At 43.8% G+C, this 27,635-nt stretch overlaps 4 protein-coding genes across 4 annotated transcripts; all 4 read right to left on the bottom strand.

Annotated features, from left to right (window-relative positions):
- Positions 1-160: 160 nt before the first annotated feature.
- LOC104419664 (endoglucanase 2) lies at positions 161-3,392 on the bottom strand. The gene is made up of 6 exons (XM_010031388.3): positions 3,191-3,392; positions 2,654-2,937; positions 1,767-2,204; positions 1,464-1,611; positions 1,103-1,269; positions 161-744 (listed from the first exon to the last, which is right to left on the bottom strand). Exons 1-6 carry the CDS (start codon positions 3,390-3,392, stop codon positions 412-414), a joined length of 1,572 nt encoding a protein of 523 aa, XP_010029690.2. The 3' UTR covers positions 161-411.
- A 2,993-nt stretch (positions 3,393-6,385) lies between these two features.
- Positions 6,386-7,324, bottom strand: LOC104419663. Its single transcript, XM_010031387.3, has one exon. It carries the CDS (start codon positions 7,254-7,256, stop codon positions 6,714-6,716), a length of 543 nt encoding a protein of 180 aa, XP_010029689.3. The 5' UTR covers positions 7,257-7,324; the 3' UTR covers positions 6,386-6,713.
- A 2,386-nt stretch (positions 7,325-9,710) lies between these two features.
- Positions 9,711-13,291, bottom strand: LOC104420791 (protein ANTHESIS POMOTING FACTOR 1). The gene is made up of 11 exons (XM_018863311.2): positions 13,160-13,291; positions 12,931-13,028; positions 12,465-12,565; positions 11,883-11,983; positions 11,746-11,812; positions 11,556-11,655; positions 11,367-11,480; positions 11,120-11,257; positions 10,940-11,024; positions 10,405-10,454; positions 9,711-10,054 (listed from the first exon to the last, which is right to left on the bottom strand). Exons 1-11 carry the CDS (start codon positions 13,164-13,166, stop codon positions 9,911-9,913), a joined length of 1,005 nt encoding a protein of 334 aa, XP_018718856.1. The 5' UTR covers positions 13,167-13,291; the 3' UTR covers positions 9,711-9,910.
- Positions 13,292-24,040: 10,749 nt separating this feature from the next.
- LOC108955098 (WEB family protein At2g17940) lies at positions 24,041-25,418 on the bottom strand. The gene is made up of 2 exons (XM_018862213.2): positions 25,089-25,418; positions 24,041-24,888 (listed from the first exon to the last, which is right to left on the bottom strand). The coding sequence occupies exons 1-2, from the start codon at positions 25,245-25,247 to the stop codon at positions 24,322-24,324; spliced, it is 726 nt and encodes a 241-aa protein (XP_018717758.1). The 5' UTR covers positions 25,248-25,418; the 3' UTR covers positions 24,041-24,321.
- Between the last annotated feature and the right edge of the window lie 2,217 nt (positions 25,419-27,635).

Here is a 27,635-nt window from a genome sequence, read left to right as displayed (position 1 = left end):
TCAAGTTTCAACCGAATACTGAAAAATATTATTATTTTTCTGAAAAATAATTTTTGTAAAATATTTTTCAAAAACACTGCATTATATGAAAAAGGAACAAAGCTAAGCATCAAACGATCAAGTGAAAGCAATCTGAAAACTTCACAAAGACCTGAAATTCTGAGACTGACCCATTTCAGTCAAGAAGGGAACTCTTTACACATGATTCAAATGGGCACGGATTGTCCAGATGTTGAATTCCAGCAAAACAAATTGGAAAAGCCTGAAGCCTCATTTCCAAGAGAAGCTGGCAAAAAGCTCATACCCTCCTGCAGCGTGCTGGGGAACACCTTCTCTCCTCTTTGAAAGGCAAGATCCTAGCGAGCCGCCGGAGGACGCGACATCCAACATTTGTACAAGGATTCGCCACCCCTATAGGAAGGAATTCGCCACCGAAGAGGACGTGACCAAACCCGAGAGGACGCCAACCGGGAGCGCACTGTTGTAAGTGCTCGGCTCGCCTTGCATTGAGTTGTTACGGGAGTCGCTGTACGTCTCATTCCGGAAGGGCCCGCCCACGAGCGCTCCGACCGCCACATTCGGGTTGGGGGCGGAGGAGTTGAGCCACTTAAACCCGTCTTTGCACCCTGTGGTTGCGTCGGCCGGGATGGAAGACCCTCTGTGGTGCACATACTGAGGGTAGTTTTCCCCGAACCCAACTAGATAGCTCAGCTTCATCGGGTTTTCGCCCAACACGTAATCCACCTGAGAAATTTTGAAACGAGAACAAGGAGCAGTTAAACTTAAAATGAGCATGATTTGCGCTGAATTAGTTTAGACAATGATTATGGTTTGCATTGACTAGAAGTATCTTCTTCAAGGACATTGACAGAAGCTTTCTGGAAAGAGGCAAAGAAACCAGGTTGCCAACATTGAGCTCTTCATGGATTTGTTGAAGATGAAGGTGTTGGACCCAAAATAGACAACATTAGATTTGTTGCTTTTGCAATCCCGAGAGCCGGATAAAGAATTCAGGACTTTAAATCCTGGAAAGCAGTGTTGACATGGCACGAGTCCTAGCCGACCATAAAAAAAAATGAACTATTCCGGCATCAAAGTGTACCTGTGAAATCGCGAAATCACGAAGATTGCCTGGTGTATAGGATCTTTCGCTGCAAAACAAAGCCTCGGTACCAGAAGTGAGCATGTAATCGCTGTAAAGGACGGCTAGAAATGCAGAGCCGACGGGATGCAGCAGTGAGTTCCATTCAGTCACCCAGATCAGCCCACCTGGATCACAGGCAATCTCATTCCTCAAATGAAAAATAAGAGAAGACAGGACCAATCTGGATCCTGATGAAGTCATGTTTTGCTTCAGAAGAAAAAATCAGCCCAAATTTCATGAGAGAAAATCTCAGTATCAGAGGGCTATCCGGATAAAATCGTGAAAAGGAATTTCTTTTTATCCGTGTTCAGGCGCTTACTTTCTGTTCTGCTTGACGTGGCAGTTGGCGAATCGGGCAGAAGGCTACACATCATCATCTCAGCAGTTTCCCTATACATCTGGAGCGCGAGATTCTCAGTGATCGGAACTTCGCTCGCTCCGAAGAAATCTACACGCGATAGTAACACCTGCTTGAAAATCAAGAAGAGTCATGTCCTGTTTTCCATACGGCAAAGACTCATCCCTAAGTTATGAAATCCTAGCTCGACAAACAGGTACACACTACAAACACAATTTAGCCACTTCCATGAGGTAAAAGGAAAAAGAGGATCCTCAGATATACCTGGACTCCTGGAAGCTTGTCGTTCCAACTAATCCAGCTCGGTTGTCTCCAATTACCAAATTCCTGTCCATGGTCAATCGTTGCATATCTTAGGTACGATCTGTCAGCAGACGCAAGGTAGAGCCAGCTAGCTGCCCAAAGCAGTTCATCTCCGTAGCCCGAAGAGTTGTAGAATCTTTGCTCGCTGGGGGCTGTGACACTGTAGGAACCCCGATAGGTATCAGCAAAAGCAAATAGCTGCTGCGCGTGCATCAGCAGCAAACTCGAATAAGTGGAGTTGATCTTCTTGAAGACCAAAGAAGCCGACGCCATTGCAGCGGCAGTCTCTGCTGCAACCTCTGTTCCTGGATACGACGTGTTCACTTGTGTAAGGGGTCTTTGCAAGGTCATGGATTCGGGCCTTTGCCAACACTCGTGGTCCAAGTCGGGATCACCCACCTTCAAGAACGACACGATATATAAATTTTAAAGCCAAAAAAAGGAAGGATCAAAATCATAAACAAGCAGGCGCTTCCTCTTCGAATGCTCATATTAGACTGGCCAATTTGGCGGTTGAGAATGAACGCCTCAGGGATACTGAAATGAGAATCTCAGTTCCTATTGACAATTCAAACTGGCTTATCAGTCATGCTTACAATCGCCTGCAACAAGTTGATGTTGCAGCACAAAAATGGCTAGCAAACAGAATCAGGGAAAGGAAGCGAGATAGGTTTTGTAGGTTCATAGAAGACAATCGACAACAGATTCTGATGACCATCTCATCATCCGCTTGATTCTCATGGAAAATCATCTGAGAAGTTGTGAAATGAAAGCACGAGTACCATTTAAGCAAAAGTCGAGAAACTACTTTGTAACGTCTATCATAGGCTTTTAAGAACTAGGCTTGCCTGAATATAGAGCACATTTGGTGAAGGATGAGCATTGATGAGATAATCAGTGATCCATTTGAGCGAGTCCTGTGCATTTCTCAACTGCTTCACCGCATCCATCTGATCTCCATACTCCAGAATCGCCCACGAGAGCATTGTCGCAGTGAAAGCCATGGGGAAACTGAACTTCATCGAGTCCCCTGCATCATACATTCCTTTCGATAAGTCTAAGCCTTCTCCACTGCCATCCATAAGCCCTGAATCGCCCCTCCAAGAAATCCTGTTGTTCACCAACTGACCAGCTGCAGGAACATATAGCACTATGAAGAAGATTTTCACAGAGAAGAATTGCTATCTCCTTTTTCAACATTTTGCTAACTATCAATCACAAAAGAAAAAATAAATAGCAGAGGGCGAAGAGGGGGATGTGGTTGCCTAAACATTTACAACCGTACGTCTGAATTGATGCCTGTTGCCCATCTGCATCAACAAAATTAACAACATTTACAAACATCTACTATTTTTATCTTTTTTGAGAAGGACATGTGGACGGACATTTTTGAACGTCGAAGAACTGCATAGCAATTCCGAGAGCATCTGCGTATTTCTGCTCGACCGGACTGTGGTGGACCTTCGCCGCCTTGGAATGGAAGTCCTTCAGAATTGTAAGCGCAACCGCCACAATCACCAGAACTGCTATGACAGTCACCAAAACCCACCAAAACCATCCCTTGGACTTTTGTCCTTCACCAGCCATCTTGGTCTCCATTGAACTCTTTCCAACACTCAGAACTTATTCTACTTCAGAAAACACAGCAAGAGGGTCAATGCTCATGTTTGAATTAAGGGTCACTCGTTTTTCCCATCAAAGTACTCGATTTTCTGTGCGACTCGATGCCACGAATTCGGAAGATCCCAAAAGTTTAAATCGGTGAACTGAAGACATAACCAAGAACCAGATGAAATTGGTGGGCTTTCAGCTGATCACAGAATGGCAGAGAAGAGACCAACTGTGAGTTGAAACTACGGATCGGTATGCCACTAAGTTTAAAGGTATCTTTCCTCTTTTGTACCAATGTCGATGTGACAGATTCGCCCGTCCGTCGTTTCCTCCGTTTGGAATGTTTTGGACCGTTGGATTGAGGTCCTCGTGGGAAGGAGGGTCGAGATCTCGCCGAAGAGGGATGCCACCATGGAATCGGAGACAAGTGCTATGGCTGCAGATCATGTCAGAAGAGCGGCAGGGGGTCTGCTTCATTTTTCTCGTTGGAAGAAGCCGACGTCAGTGATTGCTCAGAAAAATCACAATCATTCTAAGTGCCACGTGGACCTGAATTCCTTTTCACATCTTATCTTATGAGACATAACTCTACCGATAATAACATCATGTGGCGAGATAATACTATTTAAATTATATTTTCAAAACCCATTAATGATCATATTAATGAAATAGTGTGACATGATTGATTTGGTTGCCAATCTCCACATTTGTCAAATGGGTAAGTCAGATGGGATGAAAATAATTCGATCCAAATTGATCCATTTAATTTGTTTTAACGCATTTCTATGCAATACAAATTTAGTGACTCATATCCGATTTATATTATTTAAGCACTTCAATATCTAACTCAATCTAAAGAAACTCATAAAATACGGATTGGGCGAGGGCAAGAGAAAGTCATGGAATTGAATATTTCATCATGCATTTATCAACATAACTTCATTAGAGCGACAAATGGTATCGTTTATAAATGGGAGATTGGCGACAAAAGAAATAGGTGAATTACTAAATGGATGTCTATCTGCGTGTCAAACAAAGGCCTAAGTTTCATAACCAGAACAGACGCTCGTCGTGCACATTGCCAACAGTCCTCTAAATTTGAGAAAGCTAATGTTTCTAGGGACCAATCCTTAAGTACACTCAAATTCATGCAGAAAATGGGAAGTTGAACTGTGATACGATGAAGTATGACTCTACTTAAAGCAACAAAAGAAGCCCAAAGCAGTGACACGACACCACCTCCGAAAGTCGGCGAATCAGGCGCGCTGAATTCCCGCCAATACGTCGCTTGGTGGTTTGCGCAGAGGGTAAGACGTTTATCTCAACGCAACAAAGAGATGACGATTATCAATTTGTTGAGTTCTTCATCTCGAATTGTGGTCAGTAGTCACGGTGAAAGGGATTTTACACACCGAATATCATGTTCGGTTCTTGTGATGCCTGTTTACCTGATGACTAATGTGAGGATGACCGGCTCTGTGAAGAATCGGATCAGCAAGAGGAGGTGGTGGAACCCAGAATGGCCGTGCCGTTTGAGGATTCATCGGATCATGCGGATGAAGATTCGACCCAGCAGCCGAGTGGGGAGTACAAGAAGCTCGAGCTCAAGAAACATTTGCCATGTTGAGGGAAAGATACAGGATGGTGAAGACGCTTTACAAGTACAGTGGTCGCAAGGCGATAGGCATCGATCTCGCGACTTATGAAAAATGTGTGGAGGTGAAGCTCGTTGGTTCTAGACATTGATGCAACTTTGCTTTCTGATTGTTGTTCGAGCTGAGCTAATACTAGGGGAACTTGCAGGTGCATTTTGAGGTTCGACCATAAGAGAACTGCAGCTGTCCGATCGACCACTGTCTATCGAGCCCGGCCAGGAATTCGCACTCATGCACTAAACCCGAAGTTTTGGTGGATGCAAGGAGCATTGGTTGGTGCCATTCATGGTAATAGGACCACGCGAGAAATCGAACAAGGGTGCTGAGGATCTGAAAGGAGAGGAAATGCCAGAGGCTTGAAATACGAATTGCGATCAAGATGCAATTCCCGGAAGTGACAGCCCCATGTTGTGAGTCCTCGCCTTCCAGTGATCGATAAAAAGGATCGAAACCCCGCAGGCGCCATCGCACTGAACTTGTGCACCAGTAGGAGCACAAGGAATTATGATCGAGGCCAGAGAAACGACCATCCTTACAGAGAGCCACCACTGCACAGCCTGTTTCTTACGCCCGGCATAGGGTGCACACGAGCAGTATCTCATTACTGAGATGGAAGGCAGGGGAGTAGCCCGTGTTCGTCGGCACGAGCCACGTCCACAAGAGCGCACGAGTCAGGTCCGAACAAAAAGCCCAAAATGTACAAGAGAGCTGTGAAGACACAGCGAGTGGCCAAGTCAAAAGCTGAAGATAAGTCGAATGCGGATGCATTATCTCAGTACATCGACGCTTTCTCGCGGACGGTGGCCTTAGCGTCATTAATGGAACCGGAGGAATAGATGGCCCTCTCAGACGGGCGCTGTAGGCTTGTTTCAGAACTCGACAGGGAGGAAGATATTCATGTCATGTCATTTAGGGAAGAGAAGCGGTTGCCATGGCCAAAGGCCATGCTTCCATGAAACAATGATAAGCGGCAACAAAACTCTTTTGGGATGGTTTTCACATTCTTGGGCGCAAGCACCGTACAGCTTGGCTGCCACCGACTTGAGTTCATGCGGGCAGGGGAAGAACAGCATTTCGTGTCCGCGTTGCAACCGCTGCTTTTGTTTGCAACGTTCAAATGATCAGTACTAGCTACCAAGCAACCCATCAATAGAAAGATCCTGCACAGAAGGATATGCATTTTACTGGGAAGTGGCAAGCATAGTAGTAATCCAGAATGTGGCGTTAGCAGATCGTTCTTGAAGCTTATGCTGATCCAAGTCCTTGATGAAGCTGGTTGCTACCGTCGTCAGTGTAGCTTTTCGGCAACATGGGTTCACAACTTCAGTTATTTTATCTACTTGGTACTGTCAAATTTGCACAACTCGATCCAAAAACCCGGTAGTTGGTCAGGATTAATCCGAGTTCTCTAGCTGCATCAATGCATTACGGGTTTCGGGTCGATGCATTCGGCACAAGTATGAGCTGATCGCAATCTATACTTAGGATCTTCATCCAAATTACAATAGCTATAAACATCTCCACTCTATAGACCAACTAGTGCCGAACTGGAAAAGACCAAAAAAGGGGGGAAAGCAAGGGAGGGAGAAATCGAATCTGTTTGCTCTTCAGGAGCAGAAACGAGCGCGAGCTTTGGATACGATCAGCCCTTTAAAATGGAGGTCGGCGCCAGGGGAGGAGTGTCCAGCTGGTACAGATTGAGCGAAGGACCCACGAACCTGAACAGGATCCAGGCTCCGATCACGACGAAAATGGAGGCGTAGGCCAACTTGTTGAGCCAGAACAGCAGCCCCTTCTCCCCCACGTACAGCTCCAACGCCTTCTCCACCAAGCTCATCTCTTCCCAACTCTTCGGCGTCGGCGGCGCCCTCTCCGTGGCCGCCGTTGCCGCTACCCGACCCGCCCCGTCCTCACTTTGCTGCCTCCTCCTCCTCGACCCCCTCCGGAACCGTATCTCCACCTTGTCCGGCGGCGTCACCGGCGGCGCGGGGGCGCTCCGCTCGTCGTTCCCGGAGCCTCCGGTGGCGCTGGCCGTGACGGCGGCGAGGCGACGCCGGCGCCGGAGGAGGAGGAGGAGGGGAGGAGATGCGGCGGCGGCGGCGGTTGAGGAGGTTGTCAAGGCGAAGACGGACGGCGGTGGCGAATTCGGACAAGGAGCGAGGGAATGGAGGATGCCAGCCTCCATGTTTTTCCCCGCTTGTGCTTTCTCGAGGAAGGGAAAAATGTGTGGATGGATTTGATGCTTTATCCTTCTCATCATCTCATTCATCCTCTACTTCCTCTTGTTTTCTGTCGAGAAAAATGGACTGAAAATTCTTAAGACTTAAAATTTTTAAAAAATACAATAAAATCCTAAAATTTATTAGAAAGCATAATCGGATTTTAAATTTTTTAAAAATTATAATCATCAGAAGAACCTAATTAAACTAGTTTGACAAATTTTAGTATTTCGTTGCACTTTTTAAAAAATTTAGACTTCAATTGCACTTTTATGATAATTATAGAACTTAATAAAACTTTCGACGTAAATTTTTGAACTTTTAATATACCTACTCCTTTTCGTTTTAGTTTGAGTCCAATAACTGGAGGCTGCCTCTAAAATTTCATTAATGCCAACAAAACCTATATATATACCATCTAATCCACTGGATTATAACATCATCCGATTAAGGATTTTATTTAAGAATTCTACTGTACTCTCTCTACATTAAAATGTTCTTTTGCTGCGTGGAAACTCTCATCTCATGACATGCAGAAGATCTAAGCGAGCTGGTTGGAGCTCTTCTTTTTTCTCGTTTCTTCGCCGGATGTCGTCGGCCTCGTACCCCTTTTTACCTTCTTTTGCATCTGTTTCAGCTCTTCTTGGAAAGCATCCTTACCAAGAAGCAGACCAATTCGTATCCTTGCGTCTGATATACAAAGCTTCGATGGGTTCTTCTCACTGATCGATCGACTTTCCGATTTTGCAGTGTATCAATATAAGGAGCTAAAGCTTGCCCCGTACCTCACGTATGACACAATACGACATCGCACTGGGATTTATCGGTATGCATTCGGCTGAATTTTCATAATACCATAGAGAAATTAAGTATCTAGGCTCCAGCGATGATTCTAAGCTTCTACCCATGATAAGATATGGAGAACTATTCTACTAAACTGTCACATTCTTCAACATGGAAAGTTACTAATGCACGATAGTGAAGGTTACTAATACAAAACCATAAACGCAGCTGAATATCTATTATGAAAATCAGACCTGTCAGACCTGTAGAATTCTGCTGATGCAGAACAAGATCAGATACGGATACTCGCACGCATTGATATCAAAGCCAGCAAGAGTGGAGTTTTTTGAAAGAAGACCGGAACCGTATAAAGCTCCAAAGGTGTTCAGCAGATCAAGAAGAACAGCTTCCCAGGAATGCGATTCCAATTCCCACAAATTTATATTGAAAAGGTCATAGAAACTTATGATAACAGACTTGTTGGCTGGAAAAAGAGATAAAATTCCAGTTTCCTATCAAACAAGTGACAACCTAACTATCTAACTATGGGTGCGTTTGGGAACTATTTTTGGAGAAAGTCCTTGGGAAATGCAAAGACCTTGGAGTTAAAAGTGTTTTTAAAATGCAACCGTGTTTGGTAAATTGTACTTTGAAAGCCCCTTTGTGAAGTACTTTGAACAAAATAGTGTTTGGGGAATTGCATTTTACAAAGATCTTTGTGATAAAAAAAAATTGGCAAAAGAAAAATTAAAAAAAAAAAAATTGACCAAGCAAGGGTAGCGACCGCCGACGACCGCCGGCGACCTCCGGCGACCTCCGACTACCTCCGGCGACCTCGAATATGAGGCGGTGAGGTCGCGCGACGCCGTCACGACCTCGGCGAACCCCAACTGGGCGGCAAGGTCGCGCGACGCCGCCTTGACCTCGGGCGACCCGGATTCGGGCGGCGAGGTCGCGCGATGTCGCCTCGACCTCCGACGACGCCGATCCGGGCGTCGGTCGCGGGAGGACCTCGCCGCCCCGGATCCGGTCGCGGCGAGGTCGCGGAGGTCGCACGGCGCCACCGCGACCCGCATCCGTGGGCGGCGAGGCGCGACCCAGATCCGGTCGCGCCGAGCCTCCGGCACAGACCTGGTCGCGACTGCACTCCGCAACTAGGTGGGTCGCGCGGCCCGGTGAGCTCCGTGCGGAGGTCGCGTGTGCGGCGGCGACGGTCGCCGCAACCGCGTGCCTTTTGGCCACGGATCTGCGACTTGCGGAGGTCGCCGAAGCTCCGACGAAGATCGCGTAGGTCGCGGCGCCACTCTACACCGGAGAAGATGAACAAGTGCTCGACAAGGGCACGCATCCGGAAAATCCAAAATTCGTGAGGATAATTTTGGAAAAAAAAAGTATGAACAAGTGCGGGCGTGGCATGCCGAAAATGCCGAAAACCCAAGGCGGGTCTCCCCTGCTTGGGCTTTCGCCTTCACAAGGGCCGGCATTTGGAGAAGGTGGGTTCAAAGTTTTTGCCAAACGGGCTGGCATTTGCCCAAGTATCTTTAGCCCTCCAAAGAGCTTTGGGAAGTGGTTCCCAAACGGACCCTATTTCTTCGACCCAAGAAAAAAAAAAAGCTGTCTAACTATTTACAAGGCAGTGAAGTTAAGGCACAACTTCCAAAATTACCCTCACACTGGGAGTGTTTACAACACCTGTACAGTTGTCTCTCTGTTGTTTATAAGTATAAACAACCTTTTCCTGGATAAGTCAGCATCTTAAACTCTTTCCAAATTATAATTGGTGGGAATGGTAGACTTGCAACTGCGTTGCCTCTAAGCAATGACTATCCCGACCCTTCTACTTTCTTCCAACATAAGCTCCCAATTTAGAGAGATCAGGAATCCAGAATGATAATTCCGACGATCCTGTTGCGAACATGAGGTTTCCTGGGGCCCATTTTATGACAGGAGGCTCCGTGTCAGTACTTAACCAACTTGCGACCTGAACAAAGGGAAGCTCAGTTCACCGGGCCTATCAACAGTATTGCACAAAACATCATGTACATATATACTGATGAAAGCAGTACTATTGAGCGAAGTAAGTAAGTTCAAACTTTAAGCAGCTATATGTTTCCTTTGAAGAGTTGCGAGCCAATGGAATAAATGACAAATAGAGAGGGTACGAAACAAATGTTCTATGTCAAGGCAATAGAACATCATGAACATGGCATTAGGAAACCATGCATATTTAGCGCCCAATGGCTAGACATCAGAATTGGAACCCCCATCTCCATGAATGATGATCATAATAATACAATTGAAATATCCGACAGAATCAACACCAAGAAATACCTCTTTCCCGCCCCTTACGCTCCACGCATAGACACTGCCATCTCCAGAACCTGCCAAAAGAGCAGTCATTCCAATGTAATCAAGGAAAAATAAAAGTTCTATGGAAGCAACAGGACAGAAAGAGCAAGGCTGCTATTAATATACAAGTCAAGTCACCAGAGAAAGTGGCAAGCAGTAGTTAAGTAAGAAAAAGGAAAATAGAAGCTCCTAATGTGATTCCTTCCATTTAATGAGTTATTCCATGTGTCCATAGACCAGTATACCATCTACGCTCCCTAAAAGTTAATTCGGGATTCAGTTGCTAGTCTAATAAAGGTAAAATCATTCATATTTGGGTCCCCAAAAAGGAAAAGGAATTACAGCCCAACTGTAGGACAGACTAAACGAAATATGACACGAGTAAAGCCAGGAGAAAAACATTAGTCTTAAGAAAAGTAAGTAGCAATTAGAGTTCAGCAGTGAAATGATTCTTGTGGACACTCTTAAATAACCAGGATTCATAGTGGAACCACCACAAGCAAAGATGAACAGTTACCAGAAATGACAAACATTCCTTCAGGGCTAAAAGATGCCTCCAAGGTGGACTTGCTTGATGTTGGCTTGACATTGAAAGTGTATAACTGTTTGAAATTAACCAAATGAGGACAGATATAAACAGACTTTAAATAACACGAAAATAAGTTAAGTCTTATAACTAATTTGGGAAAACTCTAACCAGTGTGCCTCGGAATGAGTCGAGAACATGTATATGCCCATCTGTGGTAGTCAAAAGCATAAGCCTTCCGTCATTGCTAAACTTGACAACGTTTGCATCCGACACATCTCCCCCAACAGAAAAGATTTCGAAAGGACCCTAATTTTTCATATATAACCACAGTCAGTTTTCGCAGCAGTGCTTGGTAACCCCAGAATTTAAGGCATCATGAAAAATTAACATGCGTTATCCTACACACATTACTTACTTTTTCATATTTGCGAGCATCAAACATCCTAACACATCCTCCAAAAGCAATTGCAAACACCAGGCCCGGATCATCATAAGCTGTGGCAGGCCTTCCTTGTACACGTAAAAGACCCTATAAGTGCAGATAGCATTTCAGCACTTGAGTTCATCTAAAGAGGAAAAAATTCAGAAGTGACAATGAATCCACCTGACACTTCTCAGCTCGTTGATCCCAGAGTAAAACAGTGCGATCCAGAGAACCAGAGATAAAGCATTCATTGCGTGGGCACAAGCTAAGGGAGACAACCCTGAATGAAAAGATAACAACACTGCTCTTACACATAGGACATGCGGAAGCAGTCACTCTTCTATTAAAACAACTAGTCTCATAATCAAACCTGTCATGGTGACCTTTAAAGTAGCGCAGGTACTTGTTGTCATGCAAGGATAACAGCCTCAGTGACTCTGTGAAGACTGAAATATAAGTATATGATTCTGGAACAAATATAATATTCCCATTGTTCTGAGTACATACCATCCCAACCATTCTTTGAGGAGTATATAACAGTCATCGGATGAGAAGTGAATGAGACCAAATCAACCCCATACTTTTTGCTATTAATTGTCTTCAGACATCTGGAGATGAAAGGAATCCTTGAGTTTAAATGGTTATTCTATTTAAGACTTTGATATATTGCAATACTAAAATGCATAAGAAGCAGTCTCAGACAAAAAAAATAAAAGGGCATTACTGCTTCTAAATACCCAGTACAACAACAGTCAATAGGCTGAATGGTACTTGCACGTGAATATTATAGTAGACGTGATGCGAAGAAAAATGCAACTAGATATCTCTTAATTTCTTCTCCGACACTCAGTACTCCCAGCCCACTCTTCAAACTCACTGATATAGATTTCATGATCTGGACAATTATTGAGCATCTGTGAAATCTTGCTGAGCGTTGCGCAAGCAACAGAAGTAATCTAAAGTTTGACAAGAAGGTCTATTATATCTTGGGAGGATAGAAGCCAGAGCCTATCGGACCGAGTTTCGTAGAACCAAGTCACAGATCAAATTTCGATTGCGATTAAGGAACCAGATAGAGAAAGAGCTTACGTTGCGCTTGCCACATCATAAAGGCGAATAGACTCATCATCGCTGGCTGTCACTAGATAGCTCGAGGCCCGGTGAAAATCCATGGAACTGATTCTACCACTCTGCAAACAGCATTTACATCGAGTGGAAGCCTTTAGTAATCCAAGAAAGCAACATCCGCGAGCATAAAAGGCAAGCGGACAAATGTTCAAACTCGGACCAAAGTCACCGAGGAGGAGGACACAAAATTCCCAAATCCCACATAAAAGCATGCACAAGAAAACCCCCGTCTTCGTTTCGAGATATATGCAACACCACCCAATGACAATTCCACAGCAAGATGCCCCATTTCGAGGCGAGAATGGCTTCTCGCCGCCGATGACGAATTGGGTATTCGTGCAATTCAGCTAAATTACAAGAAGTGCGGCGCAATTCGACCGTAAGAAAAGCCTAAGCTAGACTGGACTGGAAATAAAGAGCAGCTCACATAGTCTCTGAACGTCATGCCGACTTCCATGCTCTGGAGGATCTCCTCGGTGAGCTCCAGAGAGACCTTGTCCTTGTCTTCTCTCTCGGCTTGCACGCCTGCAAAAAAAGAACCGGAACTGAGCGCGCGCGAGAGAGAGAGAGGAGCAAAGAGATTCGATCGAAACAGCAGGCTGAAAACAGCAGCAAAAGAAGAAGAAAAGAGGCGAGAAGTGCTGATCGCGACGTACCGCCCATGTCGATTGTCGCACGGGAACTTCCGACGGAGATGCTGTGCAGACGCAGCGAGAGGTCTGGAGACGTCCGGGGGCGGAGAGAATCGCCAGAGCAGCCGGCGAAGAGCGAAGCTCAGGTTCATGTCCAGAACGGGACGGACCGGGCCGGGTCGGGTCGGGCCGGGCCGCTAGTATTCCTCTCTCATCCCTCTAAACAGCAACCAACGAGTTGGGCCAACGGCTAATGGTCCAATTTAGGGAAAAATGTCAAAAAAGTTGTAAATTTTTTGTATTTATGTTAATTTAGTTATAAATTTTTTAATAGTACCGATTAAGTCCTAAACCTTTTGAGTAAGTGCCAATTCAATCGTAAACATTTCAATAATGCCAATTAAGTCATCAACTTTTTGAATTAGTGTCAATTTAGTTATAAACGTTTTGACTTGATGCTAATTTACTCTTTTTGGCTAATTTTGGCCGGATATTGCTGACATGGACGTTAGTCTACTTATGTGGCACCGCAGCATTGATGAAGACAGTTTTTCATATTATATTTTAATAATTTTTAAAATACACACACACACACACACACACACATATATATATATATATTATCCTTTCTCCTTTCTTCTTCTTCTTCTTCATTTTGTTGGTGCACAACCATTGGCCACAGGCAATGGTCAACTATTAGCCACGACTAGGCAGCTTGGCCTTGCTTGGCCATGGGAGGCCAAACCTCAACAAGGATCAATCTTGCCGGATCTAGCCCAAGCAAGAGCAATCTCGGGGAGGACTCCCTTGGCCAACTCCAATTAGGCCGCCCTAGCCTAGGCGAGGGTTGGCCTTGTCAAATCTAGCATGGGGAGGCCGACCCTCACTTAGGCAAGGGCGAGCCCCACTGCATCCAGTAAGGCTAGCCCTCACCCAGGCTAGGGTGACCCCTAGTGAGGGTTCCCCTAGCCAAATCTGACAAGGCCACCCTAGCCAAAGTGAGAATCAACCTCGTAGGATCTACCAAAGGAGCCTTCATTGGGGTTGCACTCGACCAAGCAATGCTTCACTAGGGCTAGATTCAGTAAGGCCGAGCCCTAACAAGGCTAGCCTGCCCTACTGCGATTGATGGCCGATCACGAGTGAAATGAAGAGAGAGAAAAAAAAAAGATAAAAATTATTAAAATTATTAAAATATTAATAAAAATTGTACATGTCAGTGCTAGTGGCACATAAGCAAGCGAGCATTCACATCAATAATATCCAACCAAAATTAGTCGGAATAACTAATTTGGTACTAATCAAAACATTTATGAATAAGTTGGCATTAATTTAAAATGCGCAAGACTCAATTGGCTCTATTGAAATGTTTAAGAATAAATTGGCACCAATTCAGAAGGTTGAGGATTGAATTGGGCATTAATGCAATAGGTTTAAGATTTTTTTTATACTTTTCCTGTCCAATTTATTAGGGATGAGCAAGCTAACCACATAAACTAGCCGGCTCTAAGGGGCATCAGTTTAGTTTCAATTCCATGTAATTGGAACTAATGAATTTCAATCTGGTTCGGGGCGTGGAACTATGCACCCAAACCGATTTTTTAAAATTTGTTATTTCTTACAAATATGAAAAATCCCTAATATCTCCACAAACCTCCTCCTTCCATGCCTTTTTTCCTAAATCCGAAACAAAATCCTAATTCGATTCCCATTCTTCGCGCCTCTCGCTCACGCTCACGCCTCTTTTACTCGACTCAGTCGCATTCTGTCTCTTGCCTGACTCTCAGATGCCACCCTCTCGCTTGAGTCACTTGACGCCTCATGATCCCATCTCGAGTCCCAATTTGCCTCCCTCTCTTTCTCTGTTTTTGGGGTTAATGTCCAATGCTTTTTTTTTTAATTTTTTATGTCGCTGGTTCTTTTTCCATAACCTCCTCTTTTATTTCTTAAACCATTTCAGCAATAACTTGACTTCTTTCAATGTTTGTGGATTCTCTAGTAATTCTATTATTTATATGTTAGCTTCAAGTTTTGGGAATTCATACTTGTCTATCTTCCTTCCTAGTCACCTTGAAAATTTTACAATAATCGATGTTGGTGTTTTGGGTTTACTAAACTCTTTTTTCGTTTCGGTTAAGTTTTTATTTTTCCGTCTTTTCCATTTTCGTGATCTTGCATGTTATTTTGTTCATTGGTTATTCTTGCAAAGAACCATCAAGCAGGAAAAAAGAAGAAGAAAATGCCACCGTTTCCATGACCAATGGTCCCATTCCTAGTTCTAAAATTTGGAACCAGTCCCTTCAATTCTTGATTTCTGAATGGGAATTAGATTACCTGAAAATCAATCACCTGCGCAATTTATATATCCAACTATGATTAGTTTTCTTTAATTCACTGGATCCGTTTTATAACTAAAAGAAGAAGAAGTCTTACCAAACCAACATTTTTTAGCTCAAAATTCTTCCAATTTATCATTTCTAAATCCAATGGAATTCATAAATTTAGAAAGAAGTAATAGAGATGCAGTACCATCGAATAGTGATTTATTTTTTAGACCATATTTCGATCGTCGTTCAACTCCATCCAAATTCGATTTTGTCCGGATCGTTCGTGTGGATCAAAACTCACTCGACCAGAGATTTCGGTACCTCAAAACCGTCATTATTCGAGCCTTCCGGGGTCTCACGGCTTTATAGTTTCAAAAAGCTTTGCAAGTTTCAAGCTCAAACGCACCATGGATTCGATTGCACAAGGAAAAACTGTGAAGAGAGTTGAAAGAGATCGAGCAACTCTGTCCACCTTCAATCATTTACAAGCACGGACGATGTACCGACTGATCACCGGACATGGTCCTAGAAAATCACCCCTTGGGACGATCCCCGTAACATGTCCATAAACCTCGTAGAAAAAAAAACGACAAGAAAAAGTCCCTTGTAAGATGAGCTGTAGAATTTTTTTTTTAATACACAAGTCAATGTACAACTGCAGAAACTACTCCCGGATCACATGACCGGCACTGGCATGACCATCTCGGCCGGATCGTCTAAGGGCGCGCCGGAGATGGTGGTGGCCTCATCGTCCTCGCCTGAAGCCTTCTTCTTCCTGTTGATGAACTCAATGCAGTCCGCAAGGGCCTCGCTGTGGTGTGGGTCGTTCACGGGGTAGTACGGGCGGTGCTGCCTCGAGGGCGGGGGAGGCGGTGGCGGCGGAGATGGCGACGACTTGGAGAGGGCGGACAGCATCATGAGGCGGAACACCGCCTCCCGGAAGCGCTCGAGCAGGGTCGAGGGGGCGAACCGGTGGCTCCGGGCGGAGCAGGAGGAGGAGCTGGCGATGGGGGCCCTCAGGCGGGGGATGCACTGGGCCTTCGCCTTCCTCGGGCTGCACTGTTCTTCTCCTTCTTCTCCTCGCAGCTGTTTCTCCATTTTTCTTTTCTTCCTCTTCGGCTTCCTTCCTTCCTTCCTTCCTGACTGCGCTGAGCAGTGCTGTGTTGTGCTGTGGTGCGGTGGTGGTGGTGCGAATTATTGAATGGTATGTTGCTGGGTATTTATGCAAGAATCTTTGGAGACAGGTAAGGTAATTCATAATTCTGATTTGATGTTTGACTATATTGGGTTCGGAATGGGAGAGTAGACCGCGGCTGGGGTGGCTACGAGCTTAGCCGGCAGGGAGAGCTTGTCGAAGCACCCAAACCCACAAAAAAGAAAGAGCAAGAAAAATTGAGATGAATATATAATCAAATTGAGATGAATATGTAATTAAGCCCTACTATTCTTATTGCTCGTTTATATATTTATTTCGGTATTTGTGGCTAAATTATATTATAGATCGGATTAATAGGCTGCCAAGATAAACACCGGGCCTCAGAAACCTTGCCAAGGACCTCAATGCCGTAAAATTGGTTGGTCTAAGAATGTTGAGATGCTGGGTCGAGCTTGATAAGAGAATTTTGTTCTAAACTCACTTGGTTCACCTTTCACATTGATTCGGGCTAGGTAGTCATGAAGGATGATCCGTTCATTAATCAGGTCTGAATCTATCATATGAGTATGTTGGGAGGTGTTTACAACAAAGAGTGAGGTTATACTTAAAATCATTAATTACATGTTTGTTAAGTAAGAATGGAGCTATATTAGAGGTTAGGGAAAATGAAAATTAGGTATGAAAAAGTGAAAAAAAAAAATGATTTGGGCCAAAAAAATTCTCTCTCCACCTTTTTCCAAATGGTAATTTAATCATGTAATTCAAAAACGTTCTATCCGCTTTTCATGTAAGTTGTGTGCAATAGCTTTTATACATATTGTGTAGAAAACAATTTGCACCTAAAGATTTATTTCCGTGAAATTTCGCTTATGAATTTTATTTGCTTTCATGAGAAAATCGACTTTTTCCCCCTAAAACGCAGTTCGATTTCGGACCATACGATTCCCCATTTTTTATTTTTTATTTTTTTTATCCTTTTGTCGACTTTATTTTTGTTTGCTAATGGCCTACGTCTCGTTCCTTGGAGATGAAGACAGGTCGTTGTCTTAGGCCGCAAATCAGGGAAAGAAAACATTCTCTTGAGAGCAACAGAAAACGACGTCGCCGACGTCGCTCCTCCGTGAAGATATCGACTCGCATCTGATTTGCGGGATCGTCCAGAAATGGTGCAGCATTTCCCGATCTGTTCCCCCTTCTCGTCAGTTTGTCTTTGTACTGCTACCCTCTGTCGCCACTCGCAACATTCTTTTTATCTTAAAAGTAATTATGTTCCTTAATATAATCGCTCCCCGAGGCAGGAATGTATAGACCCGACTATCCGGAGGTTCGTCGAAACATCCTAAAAATAAGTCCGACAAAATTGTTGACACCACTCATTTGCTTGATGGAACATGCGCTCGGATGAGTTTTTTGGTTTGGAATAAATAGACCCATCTCACGTAAATCGACCCCACTCAACACGTTTAGGCCACACACCATGTATTTTGATGTGAGAAGATTGATAGTTTTAACTCATTTAATACTCATATTCAAGGACTTTTTTTTTTTTGGAGGGAGGGGGGAGCAAATACTATGAAAGACCTTAAAACTATACTCACTATGATGGATTTATTTTAATTTTTTCGTGTCTCCAAAAACTCTAAAAAATAAATAAAAAAATCCAAAAATTTATATGTCACACTATGTTCAGAACAAGGATCTAGCTGGGCTCAGTTTTTTAGATGCACGATACTCTTATGAAGGCGAGTATAGAACATACTATCAGGATAATGTGCTATTTTACCATTCTAAAATCTCTAATACTGAATATAAATTTGAAGAGCAAAAGGGAAAATTAGCTTTGCGTGGTTCAAGCACACAAACACACGATGTTATTGGTGAGGCTAGTCTTTTTTCAATATATTATAGACTGTGCCTTTTATAGGCATAAGGTAAAGAAAAGACAAATAAGATTACATCATTGACGACATAAGGCAAATTAATGCCTAATTCCAAGACACCTAGGACCATCATTCTTCCTAAAACATTAATTATATCATGACTCATCACCTTAACTCACTTTAAACATTGATTACATCGCAACTCATCGCTCTCACTCATTTTGAAATATTAATGACTAATGAGTTATCACGATATTTTTTATGACAAAAAATTAAGTTAGTTGTGTCATAATGTGCAAGTTAAGGATTTTTAGTGATATCCAAAACATTCAGGATATTTGCGTTATAGTTGGCATAATTTGGAGGTCAATAAGCCTTTTTTCTTTATTAGTAAAAGTTTATATAGAAGAGTTCTTTTTTTTGAGCAAGAGTTCCCCAGATCGGCTGGCTTTCGGCCGAGGGCGGCAGCCGAGCCGAGCCGAGCCGAAGGGAAGGGCGGCGCGGCGCAAAGCGAGTACGAGATTTTTGTCCGTATTCAGCAGAGTTTTCACATGGTAACATGTGCGGGGGCTTTATAGTTTTCCCATTTTTATTCCATCGTGCCTTCGCCACGTCCCCCCATAAAAATCTTAAAATTTCCGGCCGACTTACCGACCATGATCGATCGAACCAACCCCCCTTCGCCCATGCATGAACGCGACACCGAAATTCAATTCACCAAAATCTTGCAGTATCCATTATAATATTGATAACGCGATTTGGCATGCTTTCCCTCGATCGGTTCGAGTTCGAATGGACGGGAACGGCGTGCATCGAGTGCATCCACGCAGCTCTTGTAACATGGAGATGGTCTACGAACACGGTACGGCGATCGGGTGTCTCATTTGTACTGGACGAGCGAAGACTTGGTCGTCATCTACCAAATTTGTTTCTCAAGAGGTGCTTTGGATTCTCCTTTGGGCACTTAAGAATCTGATTGGTAATGTGCCGAACAATGTTTATTTCTTTTTTTTTTATTATTCTTAGAAAAAAAATCCGTTTGATAACGTTTTTATTTTCATAAATAGATTTGGACATAATTAATAAATTAAAAAAAAAAAACATTGCTTCTGTGTTGCCGAAAACAATTCTAGCATCAAGCATTTTCTTCTTTTTTTTTTTTTTTTTTAAAAATTATTTTCATTTTCATTTTATTCTTCATCTAGCAAGCAATTTCACCGGTGACTAGGTGAGGCTTGGGCTAACAAGGCTCCCTCGAGGTCATCGACCTTACAGAGACAAGGACTGGTGATTAGCTAGAGGAAGAAGAAGACAATGCAAATAGAAAAGAAAAAGGAGAAAAATGTAATAAAATTATTTTAAAAACTAAAAGGAATTCTAAGTCACAAAAAAAAAATTGCAAATCATACCAAAAGAAATAGAAATTTAATGCAGTTACTAAAAGCTTTCAAATGCAAAGAAATTTCTCAAGGAAATAAAATAAAAAAATCATTTATGAGTAAAAATTATTCTCGAGAACAGAATAGTTACCAAACACGCGCTAAATCAATCCACTAACCTAAATTTACATTCATCGAGATCATGCATACACGTGTCACAATCCGTGAAACTTCCCGTACTTGTGACACTTCTGAGTAATGTTTGGGGTTATCAAGTGAAGAGTGATGATGTAAAGGAGATAAACACAACTGGTCCGTAGGAATGACGTTAGGACGGTTGGTGCTAAAATTTCTAAGATCGAATGATTATATTATTTAGGAGTTTTGAAGGTGGGGTTGGCCTCATGTGCACAAACTGATTAAGAGCTGATGCCGCTTTTCTGATGAGACCATAGTAGGCTGAAACTTGTTGTTGAACTCAAAGAGATCTACTGTCTCATTAGATGGACTAGACGTCTGAGTTAAGTTGGGCGTGGTATGGTCTCATATAAAGAAGTTATTTTACCATTTGTTCTCCAAAACAACTATGGAATGATGGCTGACGTGGTGAATTCTGCTCGTCAGGTGCCTTATGGGTTGTTTTGTGGCTAAGGAACTATTAGCCCATGACAATTTGGTATCAAAGTAGGTTCCCTCTAGTAAGTGGGTGAGTTAGAGAAAGATCTAATTCCTTGCTCCAATGTGGTTTGAATTGGAGAGTACTAGTGGTCTACCTGGTCTTACAAGGGCAAAGAGTGAATTGCCAAGGCAAAAGGTGCTCAGACAAAGCATAGCTCTTGACTAACTTCTTGGATGACAATAGGGGCATAGGGAAGAACCGGTTCCTCGCTAGGTGAGTTGAGTTGGAGAAGAACCGATTCCTCACGGAATGATGATAATATTCCTGGATCGATCGATAAATCTAAAGAAGATGTCTATTGCCACGTTTTCAATAAGGAAAGAACCTCCATTGGCCTGCTAGGGTCAAGATGCTTAGTAAGCAAAAAAATGTTGCTACTAAAAGATATAGTTGGCGAAAAATGCCACACTTGCCAAGGAAATGGCAGGTGACTAAAAAAGGGCCCAAACAACTGAGATCAAAAGAGACTACTAATGGAGCAAAAACTATTTTGTTAGACGAGTGTGACCATTCGATATATGATCCCAAAAGTGGTGCATCGATGGTTAAGGGACGCAAGAAAACAACAAAGCACACCACAATGAAGTTGTTGCGGAATTGAGTCAAGGAGAATGTCGCAATTCGTGAAACTTCCCGTACTCATGATATTTGTGAGTGATACTTGGGGTTATTGAGTGAGGATGTAGATGGGATAAACACAACTAATCTGTGGAAGTGACGTCAGGACGGTTGGTATTAAGAGTTCTAGAATTGAAAGATTATATTACTTAGGAGTTCTGAAGTTGGGGTTGGTTTCCTATGCATAAACTAATCGAGAACTAATGTCACTCTCTTGATAAGGTCATAGCAAGCCAAAACCAGTTGTTGAGTCCAAAGAGATCCGTTATCTCGCTCGATGGACTAGATGCTCAAGTTAAGCTAGGTTTGGTCTGATCTCGTTTAAGGAAGCTATTCATCATTTCTTGTCTAGAACAACGATTGAATGAGGGCTAGCTTGGTGAATTCCGGTCGCTAGGTGCCTCATGGGTTGATAGCCAAGAAACTGCCAGCACGTGACACATGTTAGGGGTGTGCAAAATACCCGGAAACTGCCCGGACCGCCCAGAACCGGACCGGAACCGGCGGTTCTTGAGGGAACCGGTCCGGTTCCCGGTTCCATGGGCAGATCCGCCCACCCGGACCGGACCGGTTCCCTTTTAATATTAAAAAAAAACTAAAATTGAATACAAAGCAATTGTTTTGTGGCAATTGTTTTTGCTGCAGGATGAATACAAAGCTAAATATTGGGGAACTCTTATGCTTTTTCGTTGTTTAGTTTATTTATTAATATAATGATGAAGGTGATGTATTCAATAAAGTCTTGTTTAGTTGCACTTCCTTTGTTTTCCTGTGTTTGGATGGTGCCTCATTTCACCTCATTTGATTTGTTTGTTCGACTTATGATATTTTGCCGAACCTAATGAGGGATATGTCCAGTTCATAGCTTTAAGAGAGACCCATTTTTCCTAAACACTTACTACTCTCTCTGCCTCTATATCAACTTATGTACATCCATTCCTTCATTGGTTGCATTTATAGTTGCAACAAATGAATTTTTGTTCCATGTACTTAAATTTGGTTTTTCTTTTTTTGGCTTGCTTTGATGTCACGTAGTCGTTTTATGTTGAAAATCAAAATTGTTTCGAGTCAAGATCGGTCCATGGATCCATCCAGGAACCGGACCGGACCGCGGCCCAGTTCCCGGTGGATCCATGCAACAAACGGGTGGATCCCGGTTCCAATTTTCGAACCGATCCTTAGTGGGCGGTTCCCGGTTCTAGGTCGGGAACCGCCCACCCGAACCATGCACACCCCTAACACATGCATGGCATTAGGTGGTTATGCATTGAGCACTTACGACGCTTTCATGTTAATGTGACAAATGGGTCAAGCTAGGCTGTCGGGGTACTAGTCATAGAACTAATTTTAAAAAATCTTACTAGACACCCATAACTAACATGTTACTCAACTTTACATAAAATCAATCGAACTGAGGTCAAGAAGAGAATGACTTGCCAATGCTCCCTCAATTCAAACATCAAAGAAATCGTATGAAAGTAGGTCTCGATGGGCCTTGTGGATTTTTGGGCTCATGATGGTAATAAACAGAAAATGATATGATGGCACAATGTCTAGAACCAGGGGATATTGGTTAGACGTTCTAGTTCTAGACATTGTGCGAAGCATGTGTCCAATCAGTAGAAAATAAGCTTATGACAAGGGTTTCTAGTGGTGGTTTGGTGATCTAGAGCCCAGCCTAGATGTGTTCCTTATTTTAGCGTGTTAGTGCCTGCACACCCTGTCTCTCCTAATTAAAGAGAGGTTTTTCTTTTTTTGCCTCTGGAAATACCTCTGAATTTTACATTTTAGAGTTCAGATGAAATAATTTTAAGACATACTTAGGTTCATCATATCTAATTATATGATATAGCATTTTGTTGGGTACTCTTCTCAAGGAGGGTGAATCTTTCCCATGCTAGAAGCAGATTTGCTGTCGCCGACCTCCTTGGTTCGAGAATAATTTTCTGACAAATTTGGGAAGTCATGAGAGAGTCCACTTGTTCAGGAAATAGAAAAGTGCCCCGTGAGAAACTAGATCCCTCATCTTTTTTAATGTGTGCTATCTCTAATTAGAAAATTTATCAAAAAAGTTCCAAATCTATTGTATATAGGCTAATTTAGTTTTTAATTTCATTATTTCGTATTAAACTTTTCAATTTTGCCAATTCAGAACTAAATCTTTTGACAACTTGCCAATTCAATCATAAACATTTTGATTTTCTAATTTATTTCTAAATTTTTTGATTTTTTTTTATCAAACTAATCCTAAACCTTTTGATGAATTGCTAATTTAGTATTTCCGACTAATTTTGATTGGATATCGTTGACATAGCTGCCCAGTCAGTGTTGATGTTAAGTTAGAAGACGGAGAAGTTTGAGAGAAATGTAAAGTGAACTAACAATGTTTTCGGGCATATCTTTCGAATGAGCTTTTAGCTTTGTATTTATGGTGCGTCACGTCATGGAGCGGCAGGTAAGGTGCATCGGCCCAAATCGGGAGGACTTACATGAACTCACGAAAATCAGTAGATGAGAAAAGAGTCTCCGTCATGAGCACGGCCTTGCCGATCCAGAGGGAGCTCGAAGCGGTGTCAAGCTTCGCCATTGTTGGCGACTAGCGAGCATGGTCCTGGTGTTACAGACAGAGAGGGAGATTGTTATCGAGCGCCACTGTACTAACGGCACGGTTCGATTGCTCGCCGCAGTGGCGGGGCAGGGCAGTGGCCGGTACTGAATTATAAGGGGGAGAGAGAGGAGAATTAGGTAGAGAGGGGGAGTTGAAATTTGGTGTTTCTCCATGCGTGATAGCGCACGAAATGAAACATTCATGTGGCGTGGTCTATAAGCGGCACAGTTCATGAACTAGTACATAAAGCAACCAATCTTCATCCACATAAATCTTCCCCACCAGAAAGTTCGATTTCATTAGCAGCACCAAACATTTAAAAGCACGTGACGCGTTTGATCGACACGAACGCAATTTATTTGAGAGCCACGGATGTAGACATGGATAGAATATGGTACAATACTGTACCATCAATACCTAAGTACATCACAGCCTCTGGGAAAAATTCAGCTAATCGGAACTAAAATTAAAGATGCTTCCTGCGGTAAATTTCTCATGCTCAAGAATCTTGCTCCTTCTGCAGAGGAAACATGGACGAACTAGTAATCCTCTCTGTGGTGATCAGGTCCGCTCTTCTTCCTTGCCAGCAGCCACCCCACGACGGAGACGAGAGCCTTCTTGCTTTTCGTCTTGTTCGCGGACAGTGGCCTCTCCGGCCCAGTCTCACGCTCTTCACTACTCGTGATCACTCGGGTCAGCGACGGCGGGCTCGCGAACTTCACGTACCTTGTCGTCTTCCTGTGGAACTCAAACTCCCTCTCGTCGTCGTCGTCGTCTTCATCGCCGGCGCTGTCGTCTTCTTCTTCCTCTTCGCTGGTCAGGGATAACTTCTTCTTGGCCCTGCCAACTCTGGTGACGTTCTCGATGAACTTGACGTCCTCGATCTCGGGATCGAGAGAGTGTTTCGGAGACGCCGCGGCCTTCAATCGCTTCACCTCTCTCCTGGCATTCTCGAGCTCGTCTTTGAGGGTTTTGAGGGAGTTGGCCAACCGGTTGTTGTCTTCTTGGGCCTTTACGAGGTTTTGCTTAGTTTCCTCGAGCTCGGTCGTTAGGGCTGCAATTTGGGAGTGTGCCGCCCGGGCGGTTTCACTAGCTCCGGCACGCATCTGGCACATAACATTACAAGAACAGATATATACAGTGTACGTCGGATGTCACGTAAAATTCGAGTTATATTCCGAATAATGCGAGAAGGCTATTTCACTATGCAAGAAAGTTATTGTTGTATGCATGGGATTTATGGATCTAAGTACGTATGATCTACTTCACCCTAGAGAGATACTTTGGAAGGAGAAAGTAATAGGACCTCTTTGAGCCTATTGGCAATGATCTCCCCCGCGAGGACCCGTTCCCCGAACAGCGCGACAGCCTCTTTCACCGACTTGAACGGCGGCCTCGTGTCGATCTCCGCTCGCCCGACAACCACCACTGCTCCGCCGCCACCTCCTCCTCCTTTATCCTCCATCCGCCTCCTCCTCCGACACCCTCCTCTAAGAAGCGCTCACGGGAAGGCAAGGAGGCAAGACTGATCAATGTCAATGGCGTCATCGAGACGCCTTTAAGTACGAAGTTTCCAAGGCATGTGTGGATAGAATGCAGGTGCGGATACATCGGAGCTCATGATGAGGTCGGTACTAATGGCGACGCTATAGCTGGTTGATGATCTTTAGTGGGATTTGAATAGAAATCTTGGTAGAGAGAGAGAGAGAGAGAAAGGGAGAGAGAAAGAGGGGGGGAGTTGATTTCCTTTGCGTCCACTACACACTGAGAATTTTGTTAAGGGAAGATGACAAAGAAAATGGTGGTTGGACCATCGTTTTTGAGGGTGTGATTCGTTAGTTCCGAGCCGATCGGACCCGTCTTTGATTAGGACCTCCCTCCTTCTCCAAAGTGCTGCTTTTCCATTTCGTTTTCGGCCTCAAGTAAGTCGGATGAACTAGTGAATTGTTTATGAATTAGAATGCACGTTTAAGCTTCGCGCAGTAATCTGTCGGTTTGCTTTGCAAATCAAATTTAAATTAGTGGTGGGGGCAAATGCGAGGGAGTCCTGAACGTTTCTGCCCGTCGATCAATTGTGTCTTTGAATGTTCAGCGCCGGTCGTGCAACCGGGTCCTTAGTGCAATCGCCGGTCGACGCTTGTCGGCATTGGAACAAGCTGTGTTGGACCGATTATGAATTAAGGACTTGACTATAGGTTTTTTTTAGACTTTGATCACTCTATGAACCAACATCGAACGAGACTCAATTGACTAACGGGTACGACATTTTGGATGTCTTCCACACTTATCCCAAATCAAATGTATACTAGTATATTGCCGGTTGGTTGCTGTGGGAATACCAATTATCTTATGTTCTAAACCAAAATACATGGAACGTTCGTCGGTTTATTTTTAATTTTAAACCCACAAACACCCATTTAAATTGTAACTTGAAACGGCCGCAATGACCAAAATGCTAAAAGAGCAAAAGAACAAGGGAAAAAAAAAAAGCAAAGGTAACTGCGTGTGCAAAGGCCCTCTAGATAATGATTAAACATAATGTTCATCGCATACTGCATACTTCCAATTAGGAAAAACATAGGTCATCATTTCTTTTAACGATATTTAAAATCCTACACTTTCTCTAAAAGCTTTCCTGTTTTTTCTTGGTTAAACAAACTAAATACGCTGACGGTATGGACTTAGGAAACATATTTAAGGTAACAAATGAAAGAAAGCATATTATTGCAAATCTTATAAATAACTTTGAGTTGTAAAACTCGGGATCATGGATTACGTACACTTTTCAAGAATACATGTATTTAGGAAAAAGAAATGTTTTATATTTGCAATTCTATTTAAATTATTGGTGGCTCGACAGGCCCGAGAGGCCAGGCTATGAGAAAACATGATTTCATAGCCCCTCAAGCTGGGCCTAATGTTTTGCTCATATTAATGGGTTTCAGGAAAACGGATCATATTTTGGGCCTTACCAGACTTGATGCAGAATTCCATCAGTTACTTAGGGTGCGTTTGGTTGCACTTTTATTTGTCAAAGAAGTAAATTTCTGCTCCTGCGAACATAAATTTCTTTTTTTGTTCCAGGAACAAAAAAGAAAACAAACGCGTTTGGGTCTTTTCTTCCTTTTTTTGTTCTTTTGTTTAGGAACAAAAAAAAACAGAAACAAGAAACACAAAAAGTTGTTTCTTGTTTCGAACAAAATCTAGAAACACTTCTCTTTTTTATTTCTTTTCTTTTCTTCTTCTTTTTCTTTGGCGGTCGCCGCCTTGGCCATGGCCGGTGACCGCCGGCGACCGGCCGACGAGGGCGGCGGCCTCGCCTGGGCTCGGGCGAGCTCGAGCTCGCCCGGATCCGGCGAGGTCGAGCTTGCCTGGCCGGGCGGGCGAGGCCGAGCTCGCCCGGCGGGCCGGGCGAGGCTCGGCCTTGCCCACCACGCTGCCAGTCGGCGTCGCTCGGGCGGTGGCCCGGCGAGGCCGAGCCTCGCCGCCGCCGGGCGAGCTCGGCCTTGCCGGATCGGGCGAGCTCGAGCTCGCCCAACCAAGGCGAGGCCGAGCCTCGCCCAACCACGGCCAGGCTCGGCCTCGGGGCCGGCGAGGCCGAAGCTCGCCCGGCCACCGCCGGTCGGCGTAGCCGGCGGTGGCTCGGGAGGCCGAGCCTCGCCCGGCCACGGCCGGGCTCGACCTCGCCGGGGCCGGCGAGCCTCGCCGTGGCCGGGCGAGGCCGCCGGCCTCGCCGGCCATGGCCGAGGCCGGCGACCAGGCCAAAGAAGAAAAAGAAAAAAAGGAAAAATAAATAAGAAAAATAAGAAAAAAATAGAAAAATAAAATAAAAATATTAAAAAATTAAAAGAAA

The sequence above is a fragment of the Eucalyptus grandis genome, chromosome 9 (assembly GCF_016545825.1).
Source record: "Eucalyptus grandis isolate ANBG69807.140 chromosome 9, ASM1654582v1, whole genome shotgun sequence".
NCBI classification, from domain to species: Eukaryota; Viridiplantae; Streptophyta; class Magnoliopsida; order Myrtales; family Myrtaceae; genus Eucalyptus; species Eucalyptus grandis.
The sequence above is the reverse complement of the archived record's forward strand: the minus strand, read 5'-3'. Positions and strand labels throughout refer to the sequence as shown.

Coding starts and splice junctions, on each gene's coding strand:
- LOC104419664 (XM_010031388.3), bottom strand. CDS start 3,392: ATGGCTGGTGAAGGACAAAAGTCCAAGGGATGGTTTTGGTGGGTTTTG. Junction 2,938..3,190: donor GTTCTTCGACGTTCAAAAAT/GTCCGTCCACAT, acceptor ATGTTCCTGCAG/CTGGTCAGTTGGTGAACAAC. Junction 1,270..1,463: donor CACGTCAAGCAGAACAGAAA/GTAAGCGCCTGA, acceptor CCTGTGATCCAG/GTGGGCTGATCTGGGTGACT.
- LOC104419663 (XM_010031387.3), bottom strand. CDS start 7,256: ATGGAGGCTGGCATCCTCCATTCCCTCGCTCCTTGTCCGAATTCGCCA.
- LOC104420791 (XM_018863311.2), bottom strand. Junction 11,258..11,366: donor ATGCTCGCAAATATGAAAAA/GTAAGTAATGTG, acceptor ATGAAAAATTAG/GGTCCTTTCGAAATCTTTTC. Junction 10,055..10,404: donor GCGTAAGGGGCGGGAAAGAG/GTATTTCTTGGT, acceptor CCCTTTGTTCAG/GTCGCAAGTTGGTTAAGTAC.
- LOC108955098 (XM_018862213.2), bottom strand. CDS start 25,247: ATGGAGGATAAAGGAGGAGGAGGTGGCGGCGGAGCAGTGGTGGTTGTC. Junction 24,889..25,088: donor TTGCCAATAGGCTCAAAGAG/GTCCTATTACTT, acceptor GTTATGTGCCAG/ATGCGTGCCGGAGCTAGTGA.